This window comes from Leptodactylus fuscus, chromosome 8 (genome assembly GCF_031893055.1).
Source record: "Leptodactylus fuscus isolate aLepFus1 chromosome 8, aLepFus1.hap2, whole genome shotgun sequence".
Taxonomy (NCBI): Eukaryota; Metazoa; Chordata; class Amphibia; order Anura; family Leptodactylidae; genus Leptodactylus; species Leptodactylus fuscus.
The window spans coordinates 70,867,762-70,890,904 of NC_134272.1; the positions used below are offsets into that span (position 1 = coordinate 70,867,762).

General features: G+C 43.8%; 1 protein-coding gene across 2 annotated transcripts in view; it reads left to right on the forward strand.

Moving 5' to 3' along the window:
• Positions 1 to 19,496, forward strand: part of LOC142216351 (neurabin-1-like) — a 67,297-nt gene extending 47,801 nt beyond the window's left edge. The window contains exons 12-19 of one of the 2 annotated variants that reach the window (XM_075284115.1): positions 426 to 577; positions 1,460 to 1,778; positions 5,711 to 5,789; positions 6,869 to 6,940; positions 7,395 to 7,575; positions 11,394 to 11,510; positions 15,486 to 15,674; positions 17,017 to 19,496. In XM_075284115.1, the coding sequence (XP_075140216.1) occupies positions 426 to 577; positions 1,460 to 1,778; positions 5,711 to 5,789; positions 6,869 to 6,940; positions 7,395 to 7,575; positions 11,394 to 11,510; positions 15,486 to 15,674; positions 17,017 to 17,187 (1,280 nt within the window). In that variant the 3' untranslated portion in view covers positions 17,188 to 19,496. The remainder of the gene's footprint in view (positions 1 to 425; positions 578 to 1,459; positions 1,779 to 5,710; positions 5,790 to 6,868; positions 6,941 to 7,394; positions 7,576 to 11,393; positions 11,511 to 15,485; positions 15,675 to 17,016) is intronic. The other variant, XM_075284116.1, reaches the window with a different exon arrangement.
• The last annotated feature ends 3,647 nt before the right edge of the window (positions 19,497 to 23,143 follow it).

Sequence of the window (23,143 nt, forward strand, 5' to 3'; positions counted from 1 at the left end):
GACAAAGAAAATTGTTTGGTCATTTGGTGACAAGTGGATCTCGAAGCTACAGGGTTAAAAGACTCTGCATGTAAAATCATTCACTTATAATTTTTAATAAAATGCTTAAGAAGATTTTTTTTTTTTTTTCTTTGCCTTTTTGATTTCTTACGATATATTATTTGTACAGTGTTTGGAGCAGTGGTTAGGGCAGACCTTTACTGCTGCCCTGGGAATTTTTAGCTTGGTTGACGTTACTTGAGTTGGATTTTTAGCAAGTGCCATCCGCATACCTTTTATTGGTTTTGTCTTTATAGACATCATTTTATCTCGAGCAGCACAATGTAGTATATTAAGATTCCTGTAAGTCTCATTAAACATCATTGATGTGAAAATTTACGTGTGTAGACTTGGCTGACATCCTGACAATCTGTGATTGACTTTAGATTTTGATGCCTGTGTGGGAGAGATCCAGCGTTTGGACACCAGCGCCCACAGAGCCAAAGCACAGCTTGCTCTTAAAGTGAAACGCCAGCGACCGTCAAGGAACAAATTAAAGGAGCAAAGCGCTGGCAAGGAACAAAAATTGTATCCGGAGGTGAGACTATAAACAAGAAGTCTATCACTTGTCTAAAAAGGGTGGGAGGGTGTCATGATTCAAATACTTGTTTCATTCTGATGATCTATCCACAGGTTAGGTTATCAGTATATGATATATTGGAATCCGACATCTGGTCCCTGCACAGATCAGCTGTCTCTGGGTGCAGGAAGCTGCTACAGTGGACAGGGAGCGGAAGTTGTCTGCTCCTATTCAAGTAATAGATTACTTGAAGTTTACTTGAATAGGAGCAGATCTGCTTCACTCCTCATCCACTGCATCAGTTTCCATAAGCCTCATAGACTTTGAATGGAGTGTCAGTGCACATGCTCAACCTCTGCTCCGATGGAGCCCTGGATAACCCCTTTAACATCCTATGATCTGCACATTTACCTAATATGTTTTAAGTGTTAAACTTCCTACTGTCTGCAACCACCACTAGGGGGAGCACACTGTATAATTCACATCTCCTGTTTTGCTCTGCAATAAATTGATATAAAATCAGCACCTATCCTTAGCATAGGTCATTGACTAGAGATTATTGGGGTTCTGACATCCAGGCCCCCTACCGATCAGCTCCATATCCTGTCAGTGGCTGAGCGCTACTATTACAGCCCAGCTCACATGCAGATGAAGCAGAGCTGTATTCGGCTCCTGCACAGTATAAGGAGTCGTATTTGGAACGGTCTATTAGAAACACCCAGCTCTAACACAAGACACATGATGAAATAAATCTCTACAGACGTGTGACCCTAATATTACTACATGATTTGGGGGTCACTGGTTCTGTACTGTATGGATCAGCTGCTGTGGTTTTCACACTAGCTTAGGAATTGTCTTTGACCGCTGTACTATTTAATACTCCTTGTAAATGCCACACAGGAGGATGAAGCTGAGGAGACCCTGCAATCCGAAACAGTGAGCCCTTGTGAGAAAACGGACGATTCCGAGGACCAACTTGGCTCCCAAGATGAAGAGCAAAGGATTGAAAAATCTCAAGCAGCAGAAAGTTTAGGTAGTCTCCTGGAGTCAAACCCCTCCATTTCCACTTCCTCCTCCCCAGCCCACAGGACTAACACTGAAACCATTCTAACCTCCAGTCAGTCTCCCACTGGGGAAGGGCTAGCTCAGAGCTCCTCAGGAGGATACATTAGGAATACCAAGCTGAGAGAATCCAAAGGCAAAGGAAAAGTTGCCAAAGGTAAGATCGGGCAATAGATATAATGTACAGTGTACGTAAGCCCCAATGTCCGGTGGGAACTATGAACTGGGGTGTAATCTCAAGAGGTTATCATTGTATTGGTGACAATCACAGGTGGGTACCGAAAGGAACTGTTTACATCATGCTCTGCCTATACATGGGTATTCCCTGACACATACCTCCACCATACTGTATCCCCAGACACTGTTTTATGTCAGTCATATGCCAGATGTGTTCACATAAGTGAGACAATATATGTAAGACTCTCACTACTCTAACCCCCTTGGCAGAACTGCTAAGAAATGGAGCCAGGTCCTTACACTCCTAGTCACATAGAACTCCGAAAATGTGCAATGTGTTCCTAGCTCAATACCAGGAAATAAAGCAGTCTGCAGCAATGATGCAATTGTATCCAGACTTATGCCTGCCGCATAAGATGAGAAGGTAGACGCAAACATCAGGAAGATGCAGTGAAAATTTCTTCTGGTTTCACCCAACTATTCATCTCTCCACCTTTGAACTTCTGAAGTTTGTCGTGGAACATTTTCCTGAATTTGTGGTTGTCCTAGGTCTGTTGGATCAGGTAAAATCCACAATAAGGCCGGGGCCCCACGGGACGTAAACGCCGCGATTTGCTGCTGCGGGAAAAATCGCGGCGTTGTACATTGCAAGCAAAGGGAATGGGATTCATGCGAATCCCATGCCCACTTTGCGGAAAAAAACGCAGTGCAGACACGTTGTGATGTGCAAATCCGTTGCGGCTTTGCAAATCGCAGCATGTCAATTATATCTACGGAAACGCCAGCGGCTTTCCCATAGATATAATGTTAAGAGAAAGTCCGCAGAGGAAAACTCTGTGAACTTTCTCTTAAAAGCGCTGCGGAAAGAACCGCAATGCATTCACGCAGCGGTTCTTTCTGCTGTGATTACAGCCCGTGGGGCCTTAGCCTGAATGGAACAAACACACGTAGTGCAGACTGTGTGTGTATGTATATAATATACACTCACCGGCCACTTTATTAGGTACACCATGCTAGTAACGGGTTGGACCCCCTTTTGCCTTCAGAACTGCCTCAATTCTTTGTGGCATAGATTCAACAAGGTGCTGGAAGCATTCCTCAGAGATTTTGGTCCATATTGACATGATGGCATCACACAGTTGCCGCAGATTTGTCGGCTGCACATCCATGATGCGAATCTCCCGTTCCACCACATCCCAAAGATGCTCTATTGGATTGAGATCTGGTGACTGTGGAGGCCATTGGAGTACAGTGAACTCATTGTCATGTTCAAGAAACCAGTCTGAGATGATTCCAGCTTTATGACATGGCGCATTATCCTGCTGAAAGTAGCCATCAGATGTTGGGTACATTGTGGTCATAAAGGGATGGACATGGTCAGCAACAATACTCAGGTAGGCTTTGGCGTTGCAACGATGCTCAATTGGTACCAAGGGGCCCAAAGAGTGCCAAGAAGATATTCCCCACACCATGACACCACCACCACCAGCCTGAACCGTTGATACAAGGCAGGATGGATCCATGCTTTCATGTTGTTGACGCCAAATTCTGACCCTACCATCCGAATGTCGCAGCAGAAATCGAGACTCATCAGACCAGGCAACGTCCAATTTCGATGAGCTTGTGCAAGTTGTAGCCTCAGTTTCCTGTTCTTAGCTGAAAGGAGTGGCACCCGGTGTGGTCTTCTGCTGCTGTAGCCCATCTGCCTCAAAGTTGGACGTACTGTGCGTTCAGAGATGCTCTTCTGGCTACCTTGGTTGTAACGGGTGGCTATTTGAGTCACTGTTGCCTTTCTATCAGCTCGAACCAGTCTAGCCATTCTCCTCTGACCTCTGGCATCAACAACGCATTTCCGCCCACAGAACTGCCGCTCACTGGATGTTTTTTCTTTTTCGGACCATTCTCTGTAAACCCTAGAGATGGTTGTGCGTGAAAATCCCAGTAGATCAGCAGTTTCTGAAATACTCAGACCAGCCCTTCTGGCACCAACAACCATGCCACGTTCAAAGGCACTCAAATCACCTTTCTTCCCCATACTGATGCTCGGTTTGAACTGCAGGAGATTGTCTTGACCATGTCTACATGCCTAAATGCACTAAGTTGCTGCCATGTGATTGGCTGATTAGAAATTGTGTTAACGAGCAGTTGGACAGATGTACCTAATAAAGTGGCTGGTGAGTGTATGTCTATATTCAATTATTAAAACCATCTGCACAATGTATGAAACAGCAGTCTCAGCACACCAGTCCTGCCGCCCAGCTGTTTGGTAACAGGTAAGTCTTGATACAACTACATCATTGCTACAGGTTGCGTTTTATTTCACGGTATCGAACAGTTTCTGCACTTTTGAAACGTTCACATGAATCTGATAACTTTCCACCTGAGCCACTAGAAAGTCAGGTTTAAGTTTGCATCTCATATCATGTGAACCGGCCTTTACTGAGTACAATGTTTAGGTTTCATGAACAGGCAAATTATCTATTTACCCAGGCATCGGAAATAACTTCACCTTCATGGGGCATGTATGTAATAATATGCTGTAATAGGATGACCTGGTAATATGCTATGTATAGTTTACATTGCTGCAAAAAGGCAGGGAATTACAGAATTTGATGGATTTCTGCAATGATGGTAGAATTGCATACAATATATGCCGATGCGTAGAAAATGTCCTATAGATGCTGCCATGTCCTATAGGGAGAGCCTGTGAGTCCTGCTTTTCTTCCTTGACACTCACAGACCGGTCTTACATATAGCTAAAGCCGTCAAATGCTTTATGGGCAGGAGAAAGAAGCTGCAAGAAGATACACAGATATATAATGCTGCATTTGTAGGCGCTGTAATGGCAGCAGTTAGTTAAGAAAATGGTATGGCTAAGGCTGTTGTTCACATTTGTGTCGGAGACTCTGCTGCAGTGTCCATGTGAAATCTGCATACAAAACTTATTTTTCGCGTTTAAAACCGGATGGACCCCAATACAGTCTATAGGGTCCATCAGCCTCTGTGTGTAATTGCTATTTTAGCGGTCCATCTGTCCGTTGTTCTGATCTTCTGATTGACCAGAACAACCCACAACTGTCATTAATGCAAAGCTCCAATACAAATGTGAACACAGCCTTCTATAATTTTCTGAACTATATATTTATTTATTTTAAGCTGCCATTTTGTCGTTGTTTGCATGTAGTAAATTTCATTATATTTGTTCTTTGCATTAGCTGTACCTTACTAATTTTTGTATGGTTTTACGTTCCCCACAACTGAAGCTGATGTGTCAGGTTTTATAGCATTGAATTCCAGAGGAGAAAATGAAGTAAGATCTTCAGGGTGAAGACAAGAACCTTTTCACTGTAACCAGTAGTGGTCACTGCCCATATCACAGGGGGATGGCGAAAGTCCTCACTATGTCACTGACAGCTCTGACAGATCAGTCCCAATTTACGGGATCTTTATCAGATACAATGGTTGCTGGATAAACTCATTTTCTGCTTTATATTAGTGCTGTAGAGGAACGACTGGTGCAGGCCCAAGCTGAGCCCTTCCATAGCGGAATGGATACCCATCATGCACAAACTGGGCATCATTTTGCCCAGACTGTTTTTATTCAAGGATCTACTATCATATAATATCACTACCGAGCACACGAGACTCATGATGATTTCCAGAGCAATTGGCCCAGTTCATGTCTGCACTATGTAGCGTTTTACATATAAAGTCCATTGTTCACTGGTTCTTAAGATTGTGGAATATTTTCTTCCTTCTCTCCTCTGGAAGAGCAGAATCCATTAGTTACATTCTATCCATGTGTGTCTTAATGCCTATACCACACAAGTTACATTATATATATGTCCATAACCTACACTATGCAAGTATATATTACAAAAAGTTTTATGTAACATGTATTTGCCTGCACAGATGACAAGAGAACAGATGATAAAGCTGCAGAATCAAGTGAAAACACAGCAAAGCACAAAAGAAGATTCCCCGATTTTGGGTATGAGAACACGTTTTTCTTGCTGATACAAAGTCACCTATATTTGGCTTTGTTTCTGCACTGTAGCTATATAAATGGTTGTGCCCTCAATACACGTCCGCATGCAGTTATATGACCAGATCAGGAGACTGGAGCCACCGTGACCCTGTCCTAGTTATCAGTGGATCACTAGACCTACTAGGGGCCAAAACTGGTTCTTACTGGAGGAATGGGGGAGTAGAAAAGTGTCCTGGAATTAGGTCTGAAAGGATTTTAAGGGGTTGTCTGGTTTTGTTAAAAAAAAAACTTGACACCAGGGTTAAACAAAAACAATCTGTGTGCTATTTCCCTTGTGAACCCATGCAGCTCTGGTGTTCAGTTTTCGCAGGTACTTGCACCAGTCCTTTGGCACTATACCAGTAAGGGCGGGCTCACACCTGCGCCCGATCTCCGCTTTGCAGGTTTCCCTCTTCTGCCTGAGAAACTGGACAGGAGACTGAAACCGGCAGTCACTTTGCAAACCAATTCAAATGAATGAGTTTGCAAAGTGTCCGCCAGTGAGCGTCTTCTGCCTGTCCGCGGCTAAACCGTTTTGTTTTGTTTTGTTTTTTTTTTGTTTTTTTTTTTCCCCAAAGTCGGACATGCAGGACTTTGTGTCCAGTTTAAAAAAAAAAAAACCAGTTTCGCTGCGGAGACCAGAAGACGCTCACGGGCAGACACTGACTGCTGGTTTCCGTCTTCTGTCCAGTTTCTCAGGCAGAAGTACGGAAACTCACAAAGCAGAGACCGATCGCAGGTGTGAGGCCACCCTAACTTGAGTCCCACTAAACATTGTGATGAAGGGTACAGTGTTGGATGTAATCCATCTGGTCGCCTGTACAAACTGAAGAGTACTATAGCAATAGATTTGTACATGTCACAATTTCATAGCTTGAAACCTTAAGGATCGCGCCACTGCAGAATGTTTCTGAAATTTTCCTTGCATGTTTATCCATCATCCTCTCCAGAAGAGCCGCACGGTCCTTTTTGCTTTGTTACTGTACAATATTGCGGCTTGTGTGCAAAATTTATTTTATTGCAACTGAAATTATTTACTGTAGGGGACTAAGAAAGTCTGGAGGGAAAGGCAAAAAGCAAGATCGGGAAAACCAGAGGGGATCCTTTGAAAGCCGGTAAGTAACATAAGAGCTGTATATTCTGTGACTTGTAATCCTTAGGAAAATAATAAAGCGCCCCTCTAGGCTCCTCTTTTCCTTTATTAAGGCTTATTTGTCTCAATGCATCATTGGTGGGGTACGCTTGCTGTCCTGAAAGTTAGTTCTCTGTGCACAGACTGAGCCAAAGGGCTTGTACACAAGTATTTTTCACAGGTTGATTTCTATGGCCCCGTACACATGAACGTGTATTTTCAGGACATTGATGTTTTGGTTGGAAATGACCTTTAAATAAAACCTTGCACAAATAGGAGCAGTTCTGAAGCCTAATACAGGTTGTAACTTTGGACTCAGTACAGTATGTAGGGTAGGTTATACCTGTATACTACATAAACCATCACATGATATTAAAAGGTGAAACTATATATAACTATATATCAAGCTCCTCCTAATTCTGTTCTCTTATTTCCAGCGGATCCAGGGACTTGCTAGATGAAGCTGGGAATCAGTCCCTGTCCGATTCGGACTCCCCCGTTCCCACGTGCATGCCTTTTTCTTGGTTTGGCGAGAGCCACAAAGAATCTGCTTACAGCGGTAGCCTGTCCTTTCCCAGCCCCGAGCCTCTGGATGAGCAGGAGAGGGCCCGACTCAAGGTAATATTCTTACACAACCTTAAGATCACTGAAGATGCCACTATTTCTTGTCGAAACAAAAATAACCTTCAGTATTAAAATCCAACTCCTTATGAAACATTAGGAAACGTCACGTCTACCTGACTCCTGGGATTTGTGTAGCCTTGTCATATTAAATCCACATCTCCCTAGCCATAGATTAGGTGTACATTCTACAGGAGGAGATACAACTACGTGAGGCCACAGTCATACAAACTATTCAAGTCATCTATTTGCATCTTGTGAAACTCTCTGCAGATCTGCAAGTCAGGTTGTAGTGGGTCGTGTTCTTGCACTGGTTGCTAGTTAGGGCAGTGCGCTGACAAAGGGTTAAATGAGTCTGAAAGTTGACAACCAGCTACAAGGAGTTGTTGTTTCCTATCGTTCCTTAGGGTGCATTCTGGTATATTTCCTCTTTAAAGTGCCCTCCAGTTATAAACAACCTTACAGGTCAAACTAAGAAGTTTTGTAATATATCTTAAGGAGATCTATTTTCTTCTCCACTTTTCAGGCAATAATTTCTACATAATATTCTATGAAGAGGGGGATTAGAAAAGACACTCAAATAATTGCTGCTGTTACACTCCGTTTTTCGTTTTTTTTACGATGCTAAATTGTAGATAAGAAGCCGATAATACACAGAATGAGGCAATAAATCTAGCTGGCAGGAGAATCCTACTCCACCCCTCCCTGCTCCATAGAGCTCTGTATGTGAGTCTGAATACTGAGATGCATATAATGTTTACAAGCAGTAAGATTGTATATAAGGAGCAGAAGAACAGCTTAATAAGTAGAGAAGGAAACACATGTCCTTTAATAAGATATATTATAAAGTTTCTTATATGCACTATTCCTTGAAGAGAACATGTTTATAACTGGAGGTGCACTTTAAGAATGTTTTTGTTTTTTCTTCCTACATTAGTTTGGGTTATCTCGCACATATAAATGAGCAAAGTATAATCTGAGGGCCCCTTCACACGGCGTAAGCGCCTCGCTCATTTAGACACGTATACACGTGTCTGAGCGCGACGCTTCAAAACAGAGCCCATTGATTTCAATGGGAAGCGCGCGTATATGTGAAGGGGCCCTGACTGTAGTAAACTACTGAAGTATCTGTGGTCAGAACGAATAGCCAAGCAGTGAAATATTGTAATATATATGTAAGCAAATTGGTACAATAAAGTGTTATGCACCGCATACATATGTTCTTATCCTGCCCATACACAATAGAGTCGTGGTCAAATTTGCCGATTTCACCCAGACGAGCTGATGATCTAATGATGGCGTTTTTGCTTTTGGTGTACTTGATACCTGATCATCACTTTCTGGGGATGCAACTGGCAGCAATCCTCTCCTCTTTCCCCATTTAGTAGACTTGCACACTTGACCGAACTCAGTGTGCATGTGTATGGGGCTGTTGAGAGACACTGCTATCTGACGTTTATGGGCAGCTTTAGAATAGCAATAATCTAACATCATGAGTGCGATGCTGCAGCCCACAAGATTACTGTCTCTTTGGCTACGTTCACACATATGTTCTGGCTTCTGTTCTGCATAGCACTAAATGAACCCAGCCAGACCCATTGTACATGGGATAAAGCCAGAACTGCATGGCGTCCATTGACTTAGGCTGGTTTTACACTAGTGTGCTCAGTCTGTGAGATACGGGTTGGATATTGGGACAGTTTTAGTGAACTAGATCCTGAGCGGAGACCTGGACTCCAAGTATCAGTCATGTATGATTCTCATTGTCCCTGCAGCTGTGTCCCACACCTAAAATACAATTCCAGTACAGGTCCACAATCCTTCAGAGAGGCATGAGCTCCTACAATCTCCAATGGCTATAATGCTAGGATTCAAGGTCCTGTCCTTGGGTGAGTTTGGGATATACAGATGACACCCAGTCTGTATCTCACACACCAAACCCACCCCTATGTCGCCAGCCTTATAAATGGGATCACTTGAGTTCCTCAGAGCTGTCCATCTTTTTGACCAGAAAGAGAGTCCTACATGGATTGTCATTCTGTACTGTAAAATTTGGCAGAATCTGCAAGGAACCTGAGCAGATCCTTACAAGAATAGATGACGGGTTCACTTTAAAACGTAATGGCTCCCTTTGTAGAGTAATGAAATTGTGAATCCACCAAGTCGGGGAATACATAATTATATCTTTTGAGGGAATTGTCTGCAAACTTTTCTTTCTTTTCCTGGAGCAGCGTCTCGCTCGGAGCTGCCGCAGTCTGACTTCAAAGTAACACGCTGGAATGTAATTGTAACGTCTCGCTGTTTGTTTCCCTCCGTGTGTTAATTATCGCAGCGAATATTTCTATAATCTGAAACCAAGTCAATTGCTGAAAAACAATAATTGGAGAAGCCTCCTGCTAAGCAGCCAGATCTCCCGGCTGTGACTTGCATGTTTATTATCTTGGCGGATCATTGAAGTCCGTTTTCCCTAGTACCAGATTCATAGCACCGGCAAGGTGAGCGTTATGTCTGAACCGGGATAGGTTTACTGTGCAGCGATCAACATGAAGGCCGGTGGTGCCAGGCTGCTCGCCTATACTGCCAGGCTGCTCGCCTATACTGCCAGGCTGCTCGCCTATACTGCCAGGCTGCTCGCCTATACTGCCAGGCTGCTCCCCTATACTGCCAGGCTGCTCCCCTATACTGCCAGGCTGATTTATTATAATAGCTGACATGTAAACCGTACCCCTGCCATCGGGCAATACTCCATTTGCTTGGATTATTCTGGGGGTTGGACATAGGAGTTACACATGTAGCATTGAATTCAGTATATAATTGGGAATATCCTGGAACCAGTAGGAAGATATAAGGGGAACAGCATCATTGTAACTAGAGCTGTCATGAGTGCCTTATAGGAGGATATATAAAAGGGATATCCAGTCCTTATACACAAATGAGCTTTTTTGGATCAATGGCAACACCCGGAGAGCTCATTTGACATATTGACAAAAAGTGTGCAACAGAGGCAGCGATACACAAGGAGAAAACACGAAGGTTAGGGTCACCTGTATCCACAGGACTGGGTTTATATAGGATGGATTCTGGTGACTCCCTTTAAAAAATAAAATAAAAAAAATGCGTTTTTGCCCCTTCATTTAAAGGGATTATTTGGGCGTTCCGTCCCGCTGGGTCTGACTTCGCACATGAGACATCCACCCTCATGGGTCTGGTTGCCAAGCGAATTCCCAACACCCAGAATATCATGCATGGATCCTATTAGTACATGGGTCCTATTTTACTTGCTAGTCCTTGGCCACTGTCCAGCCCAATGTCCGCTTGTGTCTCTCGTATGCCCGGACAGCCAGCCACTATTGTAGGACATATCTGTCTACCTGTCAGCACCTTCATGTCACCGGCAATTGACCTGCTCAAAGAATAGAAAGCTAAAGCTGCCATTCCTAGCATCGCTCCCATGACGCAGAAGACTTCCTTATATATGTCCAAGGGTGAATTATGGAAATGGGGTATATTTTTTTTTCCGCATCTTAAGTATCCATTTAATAGGTAAGACTTGAGGACAGTAACTGGACGGTGAACTATCTTTTGGTCCTTGCATGCAGCACTGGGTCTTCTATTCCACATGTTACACATTACATGTATGTGATAAGTCCAGAGTAGTTTGGTGCACTGTAATTGATATTAACCCTCAATGACCTGAAGCTTATGTCACTCGCCCCTGTCTTCCGTGCAGCCCTCCTTGTGCTTAGTACTTACTGCATTTCTGTTCTGGCTGTGAGGGGCTCCGATAATACAGTCTTGTTTCTACTTGTTTTCAGAGTAGAGTTTACATAGATGATACATACAGTTTCAGCCATTGCTCTGATCTATCAGGGTTGGTGGCAGAGCCCTCCCTATCGGGACGCTCACACACTTTCACCTTCTCGTCCAATGAGGTGAGTGGCAGCGTTGTGTACGTGGTGTGGTGTCCGTGTTTTGTGTAACCGCATGTCTCGTGTGCCGTCCTAATCTAGTCCTGTACAGCAGGTGTGGGGTAACCAGTCCCTCTGCACGACCACAACCTTTTCAGTGCCTGCTATGATGAGATTTGTGAACCATCAATTAGATTGAGCAAAAATTCACTTGTATCCCTGATCCAGAATGCCTAAAATACAAGATCGGCACTGAAAATGTTAATAACCCGTTTCCTCCGATGTGTTACCTAACCGAAATATCATAACAAAACTAGAATACCCTAAAAATGCTAAACTATTGCTATGTGTCACATTAAGGGGCTCCGACTACAAGGGACGGTGTAGTCACCACTGAGACAGGGCTAGTAAGTAGAGCTGAGCAGGAACTTGCTTTTTAATCATTTTCTGGAAAATTTTATCCTGCATAGAAATCCCCTTAAGGCCTGGTGCCAGACAAACGCACTGCGCAAATTCCAGTTTCCTTGAATATTGCTATGCAAAATTTGTGAATTTTTGCAAGTGCAACTTTTTGCATTGCAGATTTTAGTTGCAGTTTACATGTCATCCACAATGCTGCAAGTTTAGGTCCCACTAGGCCGAGCCTGCTGTAAGTTTGTAGTGTCCGGTCCATTGTGATTAGAGATGAGCGAGTACTGTTCGGATCAGCCGATCCGAACAGCACGCTCGCATAGAAATGAATGGACGTAGCTGGCACGCGAGGGGTTAAGCGGCCGGCCGCCGTCAAAGCGGAAGTACCAGGTGCATCCATTCATTTCTATGGAGCGTGCTGTTCGGATCGGCTGATCCCAACAGTACTCGCTCATCTCTAATTGTGATAACGCGCCGTGTGTCCCCGGTCTAAGAGGGTATAAGACTTCTTCATTACCAAGGCAGCCACAATAGGAAACCGATTCCCTGATCTGCGGATTATAGTTCCTTGGACCCTGATTTGAGTTAGATGTCATGTATGGGGATCCTGTATATCTGGGAACGGTTTTTGAAGGTATTCCAATAAAAGTACATTACTTAGAATATTGATAATCTCAGCCTACACAATGGCATTGTAGATTATTCCAGATTATACCCATTACTGAGGATTAGAGTAGTTGCGGTCTCCGCTGTAGTTCCCTCATTCACTCCTTGGCCTGATCAATTGAGAGAAAAGGCTGCTAGTCCATAGTTTTGCTAAAATTACTGACATGCTCGGACTAAAGGGACTAATGTTAAATATTCAATAATTTCTGCTAGTACAGTGTATATCTTGAAATGTCTATCTTGCTATTTGATAACTAAGAAGGATTGGACACGTTGTATTCCCTTGATAACCATTGATCTAGTTATAAATGACTATTAACCTGAAATATGTCGTTGACAATAATCTGATATGTAGCCGTGTGCCTAGATATAGTTCCTAATGTATCGAGTCTTATTCTGCACCCCCTGCTAATCTGCAGTGACATACAGCCAATAAGATGTATTACCGCCATATGGTGTAGATGACTACAGTAGTAAGCAGTGATGTCTCCGGGCACAGCAGCGGTATATTGTCACCTGGCTGGCCTGTGGATGTCCCGCTGCCTCCTATAATATATGACTTTGTCCACTCTGCGCACATTCAGACATTACTTACATTTTCCTATTGGTCAAAGAACATTTTGGATGGTAGCAGAGACAATAGAGCGGAGTTTGTCATTTGGCAGAACGTTGCAATGTCTGCACAAGTCCTCAGATGTTTTATATAGGACTGTTGGTAAATCTATTGTATGGTGTAAGGTTACTGTGTTATCAGTTGCACCATCGAGGTTATTGGCAAATTCTTCTCTGCTACATTTGTTAGACTGACAGGACGCTTCTCCAGAGGACAATGCCCCAGACTTGACCTCACTTTACACATCAAGAACAGGTTCGGCCTTGTTCACATCTGGGCATGGGTTTCCATTCAGGGAGTCCTCGAACGCAAACCTATACGCATTATTATAAAGCAGTTGCCTAATGGGGCCCGCACAGAAAATTGGGAAAGGAAAGTGCAACTTGCAGGACATTTCTCTCTTCGTTTTTCATGTGGAGAGGGGAACGAAATAGCCCGAACGCAGATGAGATTCAGGCCTTATACAGTATACTAATATCTTTGCAATGAGTCTTCTCATAAGGGCAACTTTACTTTTACTCTTTGTAGGTTCTTAAAGGGATTGTCTGATTGTTTTAAAAAATTTAATGGGGCCAAAAAAATGTTGCAATAAAAATAAAACCATAACTCCCCCTTAAATGAGACTGTTGCAGCCAGTCACTATCTTTAGGGCTCGTTCACATCTGCGTCCAGTCTCCGTTCTGCAGGTTTCCGTTTCCTGCATAAAACAGAGCAGGAGACGGAAACCTGCAGGAGTCTCTCTCACCCATTCATTTGAAAGCTGTGTGGCGGTGAGTGTTTTATGCTCTCCGCCGTGAAACCGGGTTTTTAAATCTGGACACAGAGTCGGACATGCAGTATTCTGTGTCCGGATTAAAAAAAAAACGTTTTTGCGGCGGAGAGCATAAAACGCTCACGGCCGGACCCGGTCTGTGCTTTCCGTCTTCTTGCATGTAGAAGACATATTTACAAAGAGTTACACTGTTAACTTAGACAATCTGAACATGCACCAGAGATATCACAGCGGCTGATGCTGGATGATAAATCTTTGAGCCAGAATCTTACAAAACTATTTCGGTACATATTTGTTGAATTTAAGCCTCGCCCCTTTTCTCAGAAGTCACATGTCTATTAAGTCGAAAAATGTTAAATGAATCTAGATGAACCAACGATAAGCCACGTTCATGCCAGTGTCTAGTCAGAGCCACAATTGTAAATCTGAGCTGATCCCTTTTGGGACACTTGTTCTGCCCAAATGTTACTCAATTTGTGTCACGACTGAGAGTACTGCAGCACTGTACAATGGGGTACACTGAGTGCTATGATATATTTTATATATTTTTGCATATATCAGTCAATACACCAGGCTGCTTTCTCATTTTAACTGCAGAATGAGTTTCTATGAAGTGTCATGGGTTCCTCTAATATCTTAAGTGTCTGGCAGTGATTGGGATTCACTTCTATCGGGGTAAAAAGTAACAACACAAAGAATGGCTCCCTCTCTGGAGGACTTCACCAGCAAAAGGATGGGACCGTTTAAAGGCTGTGGACACTTTTTCACACATATATAAATGTTCGTTTGCTTCTGAAATGCTAAATGTAGTAATTCTCTTAAATAGTCTACATTGAAGACATCCTAATATTTGGGTGCTGTAGAGTCTGTGCAACTCCTGCACATAGCAGGCTGTGCTGCTACTGGTGACACAGGGGTTTGGTTTTTTTTTGTTTGTGCATTGCTTTTTAACTTGCCCAGTGCTGGTTAGTGTTGGCAAACTGCTAGGAATAGAGCATCGCCACAGTGTGTCCCGAAAAAAAGTTAATTGTTCAGTAAAACCAATTTCTGTATGTGGGTTTTCTGATGGTTTGGTATTTTGTAACATACTGTATCATTTGTATGAAGTGGAGGAATAGAGGGGTATAAGAAGTAACTTCCCCTTTTAGAAGTGGATACAATGTATAAAGATTCCCAGTGGTCGACATTCTAGAGTAAAGGAGTGACGCGAGGAATTGTTCTGTATACTTTTCTGCCATTACACCTTGGTCTGTGACCGCGATAGGTTTTACGTAACACAGTCTGCAGGATTATCAGGAATCTGTTATGAAGACACCAGGCAGAATTACCAAATAAGTTCACGCAGATAGAAGAGCAGGATCCGAGCCAGACGTTGACTACATCATACAGAAATGAGACCTTTATGCCAGAATATTGGGGGTATTTCAGTTTTTCTTTTTCTTATTTTTGACCTGGAGTCTTTCCAGATTTCTAGACCCAACAGACCACCAGCAGCAAAGATCTGAAGCGGCGTTACTAAGCATTTCTCTTATTGCAGGCTTTAGACGATGACGTCACCCCAACCGGGAAACAAAACCAATGGCATAGCCGGCCTGTGTCTGACTGGAGCACCCAGCAAGTGTGTCACTGGCTAATGGGAATGAACATGGAGCAATACATTGAGGAGTTCACAGCCAAGAACGTCGATGGTCAGCAGTTAATGTTACTGGACAGTGATAGACTGAAGGTAAGGTGCGATGTCTCAGCCAGCTGGGGCTTCTTAGTATTGTCTCATCACAAGTTTCTTAGCAATAAAAATAGTAAAAAAAAACAGCACAAAATATGTTCCAATAATGGGAATACCTTCATCTTCTCTATCCGTCATATAGTGTTGGTAATTTAGCCTCAGTGAAAGGCTGCCACCTGCTGGTCAAATAAGAACTAGCAGCCACATTTCGAGTGCAAGTAACTCTTACACTGGTATTAATGTAGACCCCTAATATTCTGGTTATTACTAGTAGATCATTGGGTGCGCAAGCATCGGTCAGTCCTCCACTGATCACACATTGGGGGAATTTACTAACCCACCTATGCCAGCTTTGTGGCACAAATGGGTGTAAATGGTGGTACACATTTGATTTGTGGTCCTGTTTATTGTCTGCCCTTTAGCCTGACAAATATACTATAGTTCACTCAACCGATGTGATTTACAGTACATCAGAAAGTCTATGGGCGCAGAGCTGTAGTACCAGTGCTCAGTGCTGTACAGTGCACACAGGTGTCTGCCTTCAGCTCTGTGCACTGTATACTATGGGGGCCAGGTGTTCCCCCGAACAGCCGATCCATGCAGGGTGGCTGTCAGCCCCACTAATCTTATATTTATGGCCCTTATTTGGCCTGTATTTCTAGCTGGAATATAAATTAGCTTCACTTCTAAATTTGGAAAATCTCACCAAAAACCATGTGCATTTTTTCCTGATGCAATTGTAACTGCACTATGTGAATGCATCCTCAAAGTTGTACCGTCCTATATTTTCCTAAAATCTTACCACCAGGCTCCCACGTAGTATCATTCTCCCCAGTGGCCCCTACTTTATAATGCTTCCCCACACAACTAAAAGTGGCTCCCAGGCAAGTAATAATGCCCCGCAGTGGCCTCATACTGAAGTTTGTGCTGCATAAATGGAAAAACACTTCGTCCTCCTGTCCATGCTAGTTCCCCGGGAGCTCTGTTGCCCTTATCTGCAGCTTAATGCATCATGTTTTCCCCAAGCATCACTAGCACATATCTGAATGGTAGAGCAGGAATACTTTCCTGCTCCACCATTCTACTGAATTACATCGGCATCCTTAGGATGGTAAAGAAGGGGACATGCAGCCTCGGTTGGGAATTGTTGTGTTATATATTAAGCAACATATTTGGTGAATCCTCCTTTTCCTATTCTTTTTTTCTTCTCTGTAACAGAGCCTCTGTAACATGGGCCGTGTCTGGTATTGCAGATCCGCCACAGCGCTATACACTCTCTTCAGTAAACTGCAGCAATTACCTTGCGGTTTAGGTTTTCATTGACCCTTTCTTTTACTTTAAGGCCCTGGGTGTTTCCAGCCAGACGGACAGAGCCACGATCAAGAAGAAAATTAAAGAAATTAAAAAAGCACAAGAGAAACTGGAAAAGCAAAAGGAAAAGAAGAGGGAAGCGCAGAGGAGGAGCGGTGGCAGCGGAGGCAAGGTGGTGACCACTGTAGAATCAAGCTGCTAAGATCCCAGCCCACAATCCTTTACAATTCACGTGTTGTATATGTATATATCTGTACAATTAAAATAGGAATGGCAGATCTCTAACGTAATAGATCATTTAACTACTCGCAGGGTCGTCTTCTGAAGCGTACGTCACCCGAGGAAACCTGATTTTTATCTAGCATTTTTTTTTTTTTAAATTAAAAAGAATAGATACTATATTTGTACTGATTTCATGAACTGTAATTTTTAAGTTGGAGGATGTGGATATTTTAGAGATGATCTTTATTTTCTCCTTTCCTTGAAACAACCACTTTAATTTATAGCAGGATGACGTATGGAGCTGGTGTGACAGCCGGGGACAATGGCCGCCTCCATAGTACATGCTCGTAGGACTCCTGTGGTTGACTTGTATGTCTGTAGTTGGTGACCGGATGTGAGTGAGTGATGGGAATGTCATTGTATAATGTGTCAGTGACGTCTCTACATGACACCAGTAGATAGATGAGTACGTATGAGCAGTGGCAAGCACATGGACGAGATCTCCTGCCTGGCCTGGGCGGCCGTCACTGTCCTCCTTATGCTTTTCCTACCCAGTTGCGCACACATGTTCTCCTGGTCTTCCAATGGCTCCTGGAGTCTTACTCTCCACATACGGTTGTTTCTTTTTCGATGTCCCACCTTAGACACTATTTTCCCCCACCTAAATAAGTCACAATCTGTGCTGCCTACCTTTCCTTATAGCCGAGCCGCAGGATAGGTGCAGAGTCTCCTGACTGCTGGGGTCTCCGAATCCCCTGTGGGACTAAAAAGGTAGTGTGCAAGCATGGACGCCACTCTGTTTGCTTCTATGGGTCTTGTCAGTCCCTTAGAAATCGAGTAAGTGGTATCTACTGCTCCATCCATACAAGGGATTCACCTCCTTTCTTGTCATTGCCAGGGGTCCAAATGTGACGACCCCATCCCCCATGCACACATCAGTCAGACATTTAAAGGACTTATTCTTAGGATAGGCCATTAATATTTGATTGGTGGGAAGTTGACAGGTGGCCCCCGCACTGATCTGATGCCCATTTTGTACCGCTCTGGTCTCTGTATAGTGGCCAGACACTGGTACTGCAGCTCACCTCCTGACCACCTGCTTCCGGCTCTGTCCTGTGTATAATATGGGTGTCAGAAGTGGGCCGCAGCTGATCTGTGCAGGGTTTTCCTGTCAGTCTCGCATCCATCTAATAATTAAAAATTTATGGACAGCCCCTTTATCCCTTTTCCTATAGTCTAGACCTGTATTTTGGAGCATGGCTGCTTAAACATTTATTTCAATGATAAAACCGTATTCACTAAGCGCCCCCTAGTGGCAAATGACTGCACCGTTATAAATGAGCCTGGTTGATGCTGGGTTATGATATAGGGTTACCACTTTGTATGTTGGTTACAACAAACCTAAATATATGTTTAGGAATGTTAGACCTAAAATGACATGGCTAAAGGCCGACATTTACTTTCAGGTTATTGATACTCGGACTCCTAGATTTTAAATTGACCATATTCCAAGATGGGTTGGGTGCACTGTAGGTACTTGTTTGGGAGAAGAATAGTGCACCTATCTACCTGTGGTACTCTGTCACACTTGCCAGGCACACATAGTATGGTCCGCTTTGTATTCTGCCGGTTCATATATCGCCACATACAGTACATATGACTTAATACAGTGCAGAGCCCACAGTAATGCGACACACGGAGCTCTTGTGTGATGGAAGCCATAAAAATCAATGGAAATGGACATTGCTGCCATGATGTTGTTTGGCTAATCCAGTCCATGCCCATCAGATGTTCACATATACACCTGCCACAAGTATCTTCTATGAGTACGGCTGGGTTTCCATGTTGTAGCAGTCACATGCCTCCATTCTATCTGCCAAGCAGGGTCCCCATTGGCAGGTGAGAGGTTTCAGCCCCCTGGAGACCCAGTCCAAAAATAGTTTGACAGTGTAAAACAAGGGACAGATGTAGTAAGGTTCACCCTGTACATTCTCCCCTCTTCGGGCTGACGTACAACCCCATAATGGCTTTGCTGGAATGTGTTGTGTGTGAGAGCGACCGAGGTCTGTGTCGCTGTTTTCTACGTCTAGACTCCAGATTTTGTATACTGTAATATAGAGCCTGATACACACTTATATTTTTTGTACTGTTTAGTGGAGAGTAAGAACATACTAGTAACCTGCTGTTAGGTTTTACCTCTAAGGGGATGTGTGTACTGCTTATTTAATGTTAAAGGGAACCTGAAAATACAGGGCCCCCTGCAGGCAGTATGTTGTGGAGCGGATTATATGGGGTCTTGGGGGAAGGGGGGGGGGGGGATTCAGTATAAGACCTCGTGCACATTGACAAGTCTGGTCCATACACGGGGGTCCCCGTGGCTTTACAGCAATCCAGCCCGAGTCTTATAGATCACTATAATGGGATCCAGGTCTGCAGAGACGGATACACAGACTAGACAAGATTCCCGTGTGCAGGAGGCCTTGTCAGTCACTCATTGAGATCTCTGCTCAGGTTGACCTTAGGAGTCCAGTGGGCGGGCTTACTCTGAGTGACAACCCTTCCTGTATGAAGTTGCTGCAATTCCTGTTGACCACTTGACTTCTAAGCCCAGAATGAGCAGAAGTTTCAGTGAGTAAATGACAAGTTACACTGAATCTTTTCCCACCCAGCTCTGCTGCCTGCATTCACTATATAACGGGTTCCCTTTCAATCTCGGCCTGCCATGTCCGGGAGATAATTGTCGCATCTGCAATATGGAATCATGTCTCCATGTAACCTATGAATCTCTACTATAGCCCTCTACTACTAGCTGAGTAGTATGGGGGTGCCAAAAGGCAATGGCACATCCCATGGTAACTGACAATTTGGCACAGTTGCCTGGGACCATGAATTGCTAGCTAGGCCTATAGGGCGGCGCCACCATTGCTTATTTTTTGGAAATTCTTGTAGAAATCCATCATTACTAATGTGTTTGGTTCAGTTGCAAACGTCTCAGAGACCTGGCGGACACATTGGGGCAGAATATCATGGCTGGTGCAAAGGAAAAATGGAGTACGTGCCCCTGGCAGCCAAGCAGATCCCAGCAACCTGCCGTGTTACCACGGACTACTCTACTTTTCCTTTGCTCCGTCTCCCTGACTTCTAGTTAGTATTTATTTGTCAGTAAATGAGCGACACTAACCTTCTTAAAGGGACAGTATAAAAGAAATCACTTATGTACATAGATTTTTAGAAAGAATTTGGAACCCTTCCCCCAGTGTACATGTAGGCAGCTATGCCCCCTACACTCACCTTTAGGTTATGCTGTCCCTTTATATGTATTATTGTACAGTACTTACTTTTTTATTAAAGGAGTTGTCCAAGTCCTAGATCTTGATGGCTTGTCCTCAAGATGGGTCCTTTGTATCCGATCCATAGAGACCCCACACCACAACCAATCCATCTGAACGCTGTATGACCGGGAGCTGAGCTGCAGTAGATAGTGATGGCCTAGTCCTCAGTCTTGGACAACCCCTTTAAGTACGGATGGACACTTCTTTACCACTACATGACTCTGCTATTTCTTCTGTGCTTTTTTTACAATCTTGTACTAATTGTATTTTTTTCCCCAATTGTGGACCAATTCTGGCTCTGGACACTTATTTTTTCCACTAAATGTAGCTCTTTACAGAAAATCATGAGAAACTAGAACATTTTTGTATAAAAGAAAGTGTTTTATATAATAAAACTGACCATTTTCTGCATTCTTGTGTCTAATTCTTCTTAGTGTGAAATAGATTTACAGGTCGTCAGACATTAAGGCCCCAAGGGACAACCCACAGCTAGAAAGCGCTGCAGGAAAAACCAAGGCGGCAATGCATCGCGCTTCTTCCTGCAGCGCTTTAAACAGAAAGTTTGCAGAGTTTTCCCCACTGGCTTTGTTACAGTTATATCTATGGGGAAACCGCTAGCAATTCCGTAGACATAATTGACATGCTGCGATTTCCAAAACCACACAGGTTTTGGAAATCGCGGTGTGTCCGCATCACATTTTTTACCGCATTACATTTACCCTCTTTGGGGCAATTTTTTGCCTAAGGCTGTTTGCTTCTGTGCTGAAGACTTAGTCACAGAAACCGCTGAAAAATCAGCAAAATATTGCTGCGTGGAAGACTTGTTTCTTTCCTCTGCTGCTTTTAGGTTGAATACTGCAGATCCCATTATAGTCAATGGGGCCCGTCAGTGTCCAACCTGTTAGCAGTCTGGTTCAGTCATTCGGGTCCCGCCAACAAACACCTTCACAGCAGCCCATGACCTCAGATGTGGGAGTGAGTGATTACCTTTGATTTCATTGCAGGGGAGAGTGTAGAAAAAAAAAAAGGTTCCCAGAGCAGGCAGATGAATCCTGGGAAATGTAGTTTGCCCACAGATTCACCACTCAAGTAAAGCGTGCACAAGGGAACAGTGAGGATTAAGCACTGTTATGGCTGTATTTGCAGATCATTTTTGGAAGCTGGAGAAGGGATGCTGATGCTGCTTTCCTGGAAGAATAGGTCTAATCTGCAGAGACTTCCAGGCGGTGAAATCCACAGCAAGATCTATCAGGATGCTGGATCTATCATTTAGGCTGGACACTGTCTTTCCTGTGGTCAGGTGTTTACCTAATGGAGTCTCCCGTCACCTTTTGGAGTCCGTATCAGGATTTCTACCGTTATATATGCTGCCGTCCATGTTGAGCTTTCTCTCTGAGAAGTAGGGGACAGTCTATGTCCAGCCTAAATGACATCCCTACTTCTTCCACTGTGAATCCAGCGAAAAGCTGTACTGGGCATGCATGATTCACTAGCAAGCTGTGGAACTACAACTCCAAGCATGCCCTATTCACTCCTATGGGTAGCTTGAAGATTAGCAGAGCATGCTGGGGCTGTAGTTTCACAACTGCTAAAAATTGCCCATCTGTGCACTAGAATCCTGATGGCGAACCTAAGGCACTGAGAGCACGCTCTGCTGGAACGCGCGCCATGCCCGGTACAGGATACACTATAATAAATATACGTTTCCTGGAAGAAGACGACACTTCAGGCACATACAAGTGATCTCAGAATCCAACTTTATTGATAATGATGTTTTGAGTTGCAGTTAATAATATTTCATGTAACAAATAAAAGGTGGATGTGACGGAGCAGACTGAAGTGCGGCCTCCGGGTGTTACATAGACCGTCCTGAACCCAAAACCTCCACTAACAGCAATAATGTGCAGCCTGGTGACATAGAATAGCTGACGATTGTATAGCACAAGCCCCTTCCTTCTGACAGACCATGCTATTCTTGCTGTGGATAATATGGAAACCTTAAAGTGAACCTGCATGTTTATACATTGTGTAGTTTATATGGTAAATTCTATGCCAAATTATTTTTTATTTTTTTTATAGTCAAAGCTCCATGTTTCTGATACAGAGTTCCAAATCCCCTGCAGAAATTTACAGTTAAAGGTCAACATGCTGGCTACCTGCAGCTGCCAATAGAGGGCGCCTAGTGCTGTTATCCACTAAACCAGGGGTAGGGAACGTACGGCTCTCCAGCTGTTGCAAAACTACAACTCCCAGCATGCATACTGGCTCTGCTGTTCTTGGAACTCCCATGGAAGTGAATGGAGCATGCTGGGAGTTGTAGTTTCACAGCAGCTGGAGAGCCAAAGGTTCCCTATCCCTGCACTAAACCTACCAAGGCTTTGAGGGATTATTCAGGATAAGCTACCATGAGGGGTAACACCATATCTGACCATTCTAGGATTGGTATTCTGTATTTCTCCCATAGAGGGGGGAACTACAGCTTTATCCACGATTCTGGTCACATGACCCATGTTTACAGTGTTGCCCTGTTATTCTCCTCCTCTCAGTCCTTCCATGAGCACACTTAGGTTAGCTGACAGTCCGTCTTGGGAAACCAAGATGAAT